Source organism: Rosa rugosa, chromosome 2, assembly GCF_958449725.1.
Source record: "Rosa rugosa chromosome 2, drRosRugo1.1, whole genome shotgun sequence".
NCBI lineage: Eukaryota > Viridiplantae > Streptophyta > Magnoliopsida > Rosales > Rosaceae > Rosa > Rosa rugosa.
The window spans coordinates 59,649,621-59,658,857 of NC_084821.1; the positions used below are offsets into that span (position 1 = coordinate 59,649,621).

Consider the following 9,237-nt stretch of genomic DNA (forward strand, 5'->3'; position numbering starts at 1 on the left):
AAAATTGTATTCTTTTTCACTAATTACCATCAAGCATCACATTATGTGTCATATGGCCATATGGGACCATATCACTTTCAATTGAGATTTCTGCATTTCTAAGTTTTCCTATCAAGATTTGTCTACGTTGAAAATGAAATTTTTATTATAACTTTATTTCATTTCTTCGCTAAGAGATTAATGTGATTGGAAATATAGTTACTACTTATAAGCAATGCGTGCGTATGATAACTATAAAGATAATAAACAACTATTTCACATTATAAACATTAATAAAATAGACAATGAGCCTTTCAAAAAAAAAAATAGACAATGAGAGTTCTCGAACCTAATTCATACATATTTGTAAAATTTTTGGCGACACATTTGTTCGTAAATAACTTATAAACTCATAATTTTAATAATTTAACACATTTGACTTCGCGGTGACATTCCCCTTGTCTTTTAAAATTCAGACACGATGTTACTCCATTATTGCTAATTATCATAAAACCAATAATTCAACTCTTTTAAAAAAGGAGCTCATGAATCTCACATGAGGGCGACCTCACAAAAATCTTTCCCCAAACTCAATTATCCCTCTAAATCTGATTTAAATTCACAATTAAGCTTTCACATTTCTTCATCCACACTCTCTCTCTCTCTCTCTCTCTCTCTCTCTCTCTCTCTTACTTTTAAACCTCATTAAACCTCCCCCCTTTAACTTTACCTTTTCCCCTCTCTCTCATTCTCTCTCTAAATTGTGGGAGGACGAGTACAGATCAGAGAGAGATAAACACCACCAAAAAAGAGCCTACTCAAATCAAAATTCCAAAAACCAAAAAAGAAAAAAGGAATAGAAAAAGCGCACTACAAAATCTCTGTGTGCGTGCCTTCACCAGAAGAAGAGGAGAGTAGAGAAGAAGCGAAGCGGTGGGAGATGGGGCAGAAGTCGCTGATCTACGCGTTCGTGGCGCGAGGCACTGTGATTCTTGCCGAGTACACCGAATTCAGCGGCAATTTCAACTCCATAGCCTTCCAGTGCCTCCAGAAGCTTCCGGCCACCAACAACAAGTTCACCTACAACTGCGACGGCCACACCTTCAATTACCTCGTCGACAATGGCTACAGTACGTCCTCCTTTCCTCCCTATCTCTCTCTCTTCTCCGTTTTTGCTTTTTCTATCGCCAGGTTGATTTGTTCTTTTTTGCTTTGTTTAACTGAACTTGAGGCTAGAGTTTTGTGTGGCTAATTGCTTCTAGATCTGTTATGGATGCTGATTATTTCGTTTGTTTTTGTGGATTTTGTGTTCCGGCGGTGGTTTTCGGTTTCGGTAGCGCATTAGGTTTCCAGATCTTGGATCTTCTGCTTGTTTCTGATTTGGATTTCGATTTCGTTCACATATCAAGTGTCATTGTACAGTAATGATTAGTAGATTACATTTTATTTCCCTTTGAAAGTTAAGTGTATTGTGATTGTCTTGATTTCATCGTAAGGATACTTCAAATTCAAATATGTTTTGATTTCCTTGCATAGTGGTGATAAATAATGTTGATAGTTGTAACACATTGTATCGGCTTACTAAGATTTTGTCGAGCTATTGCATAGGTGTATATCTTAGAACTCGGTGTTTCTTTAGTACTTGTTATTGTTAATTAGAAGTGGTATACTGAAGTAATTTTTTTGCCGTTGCAGCATACTGTGTGGTGGCAGATGAATCAGTTGGAAGACAAGTGCCTATTGCTTTTCTGGAGCGTGTGAAGGATGATTTTGTTGCGAAATATGGTGGTGGCAAGGCCGCTACAGCTGCTGCCAACAGTCTTAACAAGGAATTTGGGTATTGGACCTGATAATGATTATTAAAGGCATGGTAATTTGATTTTGTTTGGTTAAATTTGCTGATTTGCTTTTCCATTATTTGCAGGTCAAAATTGAAGGAACATATGCAATACTGTGTTGATCATCCTGAAGAAATAAGCAAGCTTGCTAAGGTTAAGGCCCAGGTTTCAGAAGTGAAAGGTGTTATGATGGAGAACATTGAAAAGGTATTTCGCTTGGTTAATATGTATCAGTTGTCTTCATTAGATTGTTCACCACGGACGGGAAACACTATTATTTGCTCCAACTGCCTCTATTTATTTATTTTATTATTTTCTTTTCTGGCCAGTTGCTTTCTTTGTTAATTGCATGATATCGGATTTGAGAATCTAGAGAGAAACTTATAGAAAATTTTGTGACTGACAATGAAATGCTCTTCATGCACACACAAACATGTCAAAAAATGTGCACGTGCGTCTGCAAGCTTGTTTTGTCTTCTTAGAACCCAATTGACATACAACAATGGGTGCTGTGGCCCAATTTTAGTTGAGATGAGAATGTGGTACCAGGCTTGAGAATAAAGGTGCTTGTCTCTAATGTTGAGACAATGAAAATTAGCCTAACTTGGAAATCTTTTCTGGACTGCATAATGAAATACATTTGATCATTACTTTTACACATTCATAGAATATACCACATATTCTTTATAGTAGCTTGTAATTTTGTGAAATTAAACAGTCTTTAAACCAGGGAATGCTAAGTACAGCGATTATGGATATGCATACCACCAGAATCATGTCTCTATAATTACAATGGTCTCATTTTTGTGGAAGAAAGTGAATTTGCAGAAACTTGTCTTTTTACTTTTGAAATTTTCTTCAAAGAATATTTTGAGTGTCTATTACATAGTGCTTCTAAGTCTTTTTGATGAACTACATGTATAGCATAGTGAATGGAGGTTTTACTTGAAAGCAACGTGTAGCTCTGTTCTTTATGTCTTATTGGGTGCTTGCTTATCCATTCTTAGATACACAGAGAATAGAAGTCATTGGATGGACTTATTTGTTTCCCAAGATGCTATCTCATAGTTCATACTATGTTCTTGGATATATTGTGGAACAATCCTCTCATATCTTCATTTTATGTTTTGATGCAGGTTTTGGATAGAGGGGAAAAGATAGAGCTTTTGGTTGATAAGACTGAGACTCTTCATCATCAGGTCATCTCATATTAGTGTGAATTTTTTTACTTGAAACAAAGTCTGTACATACTAATTATAAGTATCTTATTCTGAGGCTGTAGTTTGTGGTAATCTACATCTAATATATGTTTTAAGACAAAAGCATGATCTTCTAAAAGAAATTGAGCAGTCCCTTTGTCATTGGCATAAGATTTTAGCAGGTTGCTAAATGCGACGTCTTGTTCAAAGTCGATTCTTTTCTTTCAGTTTTTTTTTTTTTGCCCCCTCCCCTTTCCCTCATTGTTTCTTGTCCCTGTGAAAATGTTGTTACTGTGAAAGTCTGACTTATTGGTTAAAATTGATGTGCTTACAGGCACAGGACTTCCGTAACGTTGGGACTAAAATGAGAAGGAAGATGTGGCTGCAGAATATGAAGGTGAAGCTGATTGTTTTGGGAATTCTGATTGCATTGATCCTCATCATAATCCTCTCTGTTTGCCATGGTTTCAACTGCGGCGGAAATTGAGCCTTCGCCTGAACCGTTTAATCTTGTCAATCCCGACTTCTGAGATTATGTGTTATTATAAGAGAAATATCAAATATCTGTTGCGACTCTGTACTCGGTGAAAAAACAGTGATTTCCAGATATATGTGGGCAGTAGGAGAAAGCGTATTTTTTGTGTGAATGGAACTCCCTATATATGTTATTACTCTGTTTTTAGAATGCATAATGAAGTTGCTTATTCTCTCTTCTTGAAATGGGTTTCTCATGAATTATGCGCTTCTTTCATTGGTTTCTGATTTCAGTTCTAAACGCATTGTTGAAATATACACTCAATTGGTTGCAACGTCAGGAGTTTGCGACACCAACAAAGGCCTTTTACTTGGCAAAACACGTGGATATTTCCCATTTACAAGTTTTAGTAGTTGATGCAAGAACGTATGCATACAACACGAGACTTGCATCAATTCAATAATGCTTCAAAGCTGGAGCTCATCTTTAAAATTGTATAGAAAGATGAATTTACATTTACAATTCCAGCATTCCGTTTACTACCCAAACAGTACATAAGTAGCAATATAGGTTTCGGAGCAAAATAGCTTCAGTAGGCCGAATGGCTCATAGTGAGTCACCCGAATCTTCATTTTGCATGCAGATCATCCGTTCGAGTCCTGTAGCTTTCAACAACCCAACAAAAAGCATCAGACTTTCCGAGTCTGAATTCTGAAAGTCGGAAACAAACACCAATCCCATTTCAATTCTCTGGACCAATCAAATTTAACACTCATCTTTTTCCATCACCATCATCATCAACTCCAAGGATCCTAATCCCAGTATTCAAATTGGACCCATTATTTCCATTACCATTCCAACACACTCTCTTCCCTCCTCTGCAAATCCCATTCCTCATCTTCACTCCCACACACCCTCCTCCCTTCTCCTCAACCACTCCAATCTTAAACCTCACTCTCCCCCTCTTACTCTTAACCCCCAACTCCCTATTCCCATTCCCAGCATTCTCATTCCCATTCCCACTATCCACATTCCCAACCACCACATTCTCCCACAGCTCCTCCCCATGAGGCCTCTTAACAGGTTTCGGCTTCCCAACTTCCGGCAACCCGGGCAGCCATCTCGGAACATGTAACCCAACACCTCTCCCGGAATCCGATTCCCGATTCCTCAAAACCAATTCCTCCTCAACTCCCATTCTCTCGCGCTGCGGAATCGGCCACATAAACGGAGTCTCATCAGTATACTCCACGAACTTGGCCAGGTCCTTCAACACAGTCGAGCCCAAAACGCAGCTCCTGTGAAGCTCCGACGCGCCGTTGAAGCCGTGCACCAACGACAAGTCGTGGATTGCGTTCGTGAAGTCGAAGAGGTTTGAGTCGGTGCGGTTGGCCTTGGCGGCGTATGAGGCCGAGGACTTGGCTATGGCCGCGAGGTAGTTGATCGCGACGTGGGTTAAGGTTTCGAGGGCGGAGAGCTGCGTGACCTTGAAGCCGATCGAGTGGCAGATCTGGGCGACGCCGGTTCTGGCTATGGCGGTGGAGAACTCCGACGGGGTTGGGTTTTCCGGCGTGGGAATGATTACTGGTTTTGGGGTTTTGCGCTTTTTGGGTTTTGATTTTTGGGGCATGGTGGTGGTGGTGGTGGTGGTGGAAGAGAGGGTTTGGAGAAGATGGTTGAGGTTTTGGTGTAGGGTTCTTGTGATGAAGCGAGTGGGAAGAGAGGTTGGGGTTTTGTTATTGGGTTAATAAAATGTGGAGGGGCTTCGAAACTTGGACGTGCTAAACTTAGACAGTTTACCCATGGCCCGTTGGATTAACTGCATTACCGAGTATAATCACTTACAAAAGTTATTTATTTACATCGGATCTTTTACCCTTCCGATTTTTTTGAATAAAGGGCTAGTGCGCTTCTTTCAAGCCTTGATTAATGAAACTGTCGGATACAAGAGGAGGGGGGGACATTGAGTCTAAACGGCTAAACCCCTGATTATAAAAAGCACTTTGAGTATTTCTAGAAATAATATCAGAAATCTCTAAAGAAAACATGTATTCTAACAAGCACCAACTAGCAAAAAATGTTCTACTGACTACTTCATTTATTTTGACATAACGGAAAGATAACTCAATATGTAACATAATTACAACATAATATAATTACCATAAAAACAATTTTCCTACTATATATGTTGCCGTCAGAGAATAAATCCAACAATACTTAATCTCACCCTGCCACTAGGCGGTAGCGACCATTTGCCGAAACAAGAAACTCACCGCCTACCTAGAGCAAATAAGGCACTTAGGCTATGTTTGTTTCACAGGACTATTATCCCCCACCTTAATTTCTATAACAATCCAGGACTCCACTAGCCTGGCTTATGTTATACTAATACCTGACCCATGTTTGGTAAGTGTAGGACTAAAGAGCAGAATAATCACAATAGTGATATCCCATGTTTGATGGCATATTGGACTAAATTAATTTTGGATACCACAATATTTTTTTTTTGAGCAAAAAGTTATCTATTAATAAAAGATAATATTTCTAATGTAGTTTTGCACCATTTTTTTTCTCTTATCAATAGGAAATAAGTTCATTAATAAACTGTGGACATACAAGGCATCCTAAAGGGTCAAAATGGCCTCTGCAAAGTAGATAGCCACCCTTATTCATCAACCAGACAAATCAGCTAATACATACTCGTTGAACAAAGGAGGTCCAAATTCCTTCCAAAACTTTATGCTATCTACTTTTACAGCTTCGTTGGCTATAACAACCCAAAAGGCAGAGAACTGCCTGAAAGAGCAATGCAGGGAAGCAGCTTGTCGTGGTCTGAGAATATTATCTTGTAAAGACCCATTTTATTATGGAAAAGAAACCAACTTGAGAGACAAAGCAAGAACAGCATAGACAAACAATAAACAAGCAAGGTCTATGTGCTTGGAGAGTCAATTACATAAACAACCAGTTAGAGGACTCCAAAAAAAAAAAATGGATCCTCAATTACAAGAAACAGATAGTCAAGCGCCTCACATAATCTTTATTTCATATTGAACAGCAATACCATCATACAGAACGGTTTACATCTTATGATGCATATTTCACTCTACATGCACTTGCTCTGTATATTTCACTCTACAGATAGTCAAGTGCCTCACGTTGTATTAACAAGTTTACATCTAATTCCTGATGCTTCTATGGTCTAACTTTTCAATTATGGTTACAGGTCTTTTTATGATGGAAGAGAATTCATAAAGGTGTATTACCACTCTTTGAGACTCTTTCTTCTTTCTTTGAAACTCTTCCTGCATGCCAAATCTGATAGGAAAAAAGCATCAGCAATGGGTTTCAAATTTCCTATGCTTCAACTCGCTCCTTTGTTCATAAACCAGGCATATCTGAGTACCTTCACACATATATTTAAAATATCATGTTGAATTATTCTCAATATATTTAAAAGAAAATTAAGGATTTTCAGTTGAATTTAGAATAGATGTGTAGTGAATGTTAGACTACATTTGACAAACACAACAAAATAAACAAGCCAGTAAACTAAAATTGACAGAACACAAGTGGTAATCTCATTTGTTTTTGTTAGCCAAGCCTTCCAGAAAGTCCTGCTTCTAAGTGGAGGAACTTTACTTTCAGCAGAACAAGGCAATTTGTTCTATGGCGGATTCCTGTACCAACAAAATTACCCAATACAATGTGAAACGTAAAGAAGACAAACTGCCTATGAGAAGATTGAACTGTCCCAATTTGTAAGGACTAAGGAATTGAAAATGTATAGCAATTCTAACTCAACAACGTATAGCAATTCCAACATCAAAATCAATAAACCCAGTCATGAAATTGATCATACTTCTTAGCAGATCAAACTACCCAGACACCAAATTCTTAATCAATCCGTAAAATATCACAACCCATAAACAAATTACAATAGGTAATCACTGCATAGTCTTTTATAAAACAAATTACAGTTGACAGAGAAAGAAGAAGGTAGAGAGCGTTGGAAGGGGAGAGTGAACAATAATCAACACAAGAGATAGAGCATGAGAAATTAAACCTGAAAAAGAGCAGTCGAATGAGACTGAGACGAAAGAAGCAAGTGAGTGAGAACGATGAGGCTCAAGTCAAGAGCGACTAAGAATGAGATTTCAGCGCTGTAGAAGACTTGCTTCCACAGTCCGGTGAATTTTGAGGTCGCTGTGTAAGAAGGTGTTGGGAGTGTCTTGCGGACTGCATAATCTCATTTAATCGAATCCCTGTTGTTGCCAAACATGGGATAACTCCTGTTATAATAGATAAGCTCGTCCAGTCCCATCCAATCCTGCCTAACAAACATAGCCTTAGAGTGCACACACAAGCACGAAGCCTGACTAGCCCTACACATCTACTGTAGGGACTTATTGCTCGCAAACAGCAGCAAACAAACTAAATAACATAAATAAAAAACAACACTAGAGAACAAAACAATCAGGTCAGGGCCAAAGACAAGAGCCCAAAGTCCCAAACCTAGCCACCAGCCCAAGTAGTAGGGGATCAAAGCCACCAAACAGGGTCGGGCCCAATTCCTGCACAGCCTACACCTGCATCCCCTCATCCCTATCGCACCACCACATGTGACGGTTGCTCCAAGACAGATGCTCCACCACCGGCTCACCCCCAACCCGAACCGTCCACCGCCGGCGCTCTACAGGCCAAACCCCACCAAACCAACAGTTCACCCCATCCAAATCGGATATGGGGGAGCTCCACCAACTCCACCATTCAAAACCAAACGCTGGAAAACCCTTGCTGTCTAAGTCCCTCCTCGAAGCCGCCGCCACATAGCCTACCTCAACAGCCACCAACCTCAGACCAGCGACCAAAGAATTCTCGGTTGCTCATCCGATCTGCCACCCCGACCTGAAAGAACCGAAGCCCAACCCCCAGCGCCCCCAAACTCCCCTACCACTTTCCATCAACAACAGTCAACTACCAAAAAAGCCCATCCGACGACAACACGCCGTCGGACGGAGAACAAACCTTTTCCCGTAGAAACCCTAGCGAGAGAGAGAAAAGGTAGCTACTGAACGATATTTCACATTGTTAAACTAATGTTATAATTTTTTTGTACCCTTCTGATATTTGTGGGTGGAAAATTGGTAATTCTGGTTGCATTGGACTAATATGCAAGATAATTTAGAGGATGGGGTGAATATGAAGGTGAACTCATCAAACCGTAAACTTGGAAGGGTATTGTGTTCTTATTATAAGATTTTGTTGACGGATTTAGAGTATGCAAAAACAAGCCTGAAATTAAAATTTAAAAAAAAAAAAAATCATTATGTATTCTATTTCAATGATCGTAACCATATTCATCTACGGAATGGTCGTGGGAAAGATGATTCATCGGACCAAACTAGAAATAACTTCTTCACCTAAATGTGCAGATTAAATTTACAAGAGTCTTGTAGTTTGTTTTAGTTGTGGAAAAGTAGATGATTGGCCTATCTATATGATATGAGCTTGGGGTTAAGGGTTTAGGATATATGAGTCTTAGGAAAACAATATATTTCCTACAATGAACTATACTACCCTCAACAGGCCGAAGACTAGCATGGAAGCAGAATGGGCCTCAATGAAACTACACAAGTGACCTGGGATGTACAATCAGAAGTTGAAGGTGTTGGGTTATCCAGACTTGAAAGGCCCAACTTTGTCTAGTGATTGGCTGGGCTTGCCCTACTAAGAAGAAGAAAAC

The 9,237-nt window shown here is 39.4% G+C and overlaps 2 protein-coding genes and 1 long non-coding RNA gene across 3 annotated transcripts; 1 reads left to right on the forward strand and 2 right to left on the reverse strand.

The window, feature by feature from the left end:
* The first annotated feature begins 702 nt into the window (after positions 1–702).
* On the forward strand, positions 703–3,727 carry LOC133728924 (vesicle-associated membrane protein 721-like). Its single transcript, XM_062156374.1, has 5 exons — positions 703–1,109; positions 1,675–1,816; positions 1,904–2,024; positions 2,954–3,016; positions 3,351–3,727. The coding sequence occupies exons 1-5, from the start codon at positions 920–922 to the stop codon at positions 3,501–3,503; spliced, it is 669 nt and encodes a 222-aa protein (XP_062012358.1). The 5' UTR covers positions 703–919; the 3' UTR covers positions 3,504–3,727.
* A 224-nt stretch (positions 3,728–3,951) lies between these two features.
* LOC133728923 (transcription initiation factor TFIID subunit 8-like) lies at positions 3,952–5,210 on the reverse strand. The gene has a single exon (XM_062156373.1). It carries the CDS (start codon positions 5,119–5,121, stop codon positions 4,264–4,266), a length of 858 nt encoding a protein of 285 aa, XP_062012357.1. The 5' UTR covers positions 5,122–5,210; the 3' UTR covers positions 3,952–4,263.
* A 1,296-nt stretch (positions 5,211–6,506) lies between these two features.
* On the reverse strand, positions 6,507–9,001 carry LOC133728925 (uncharacterized). Its single transcript, XR_009856107.1, has 2 exons — positions 7,558–9,001; positions 6,507–6,897 (listed from the first exon to the last, which is right to left on the reverse strand). It is a non-coding gene; the product is annotated as an uncharacterized LOC133728925 (long non-coding RNA).
* Between the last annotated feature and the right edge of the window lie 236 nt (positions 9,002–9,237).

What these genes read in the sequence shown, in the direction of transcription:
- LOC133728924 (XM_062156374.1), top strand. Translation starts at nt 920, where the DNA reads ATGGGGCAGAAGTCGCTGATCTACGCGTTCGTGGCGCGAGGCACTGTG. An exon ending in TGATGGAGAACATTGAAAAG is followed by an intron (nt 2,025 to 2,953) that starts GTATTTCGCTTG and finishes GTTTTGATGCAG; the next exon opens with GTTTTGGATAGAGGGGAAAA. An exon ending in CTGAGACTCTTCATCATCAG is followed by an intron (nt 3,017 to 3,350) that starts GTCATCTCATAT and finishes ATGTGCTTACAG; the next exon opens with GCACAGGACTTCCGTAACGT.
- LOC133728923 (XM_062156373.1), bottom strand. Translation starts at nt 5,121, where the DNA reads ATGCCCCAAAAATCAAAACCCAAAAAGCGCAAAACCCCAAAACCAGTA.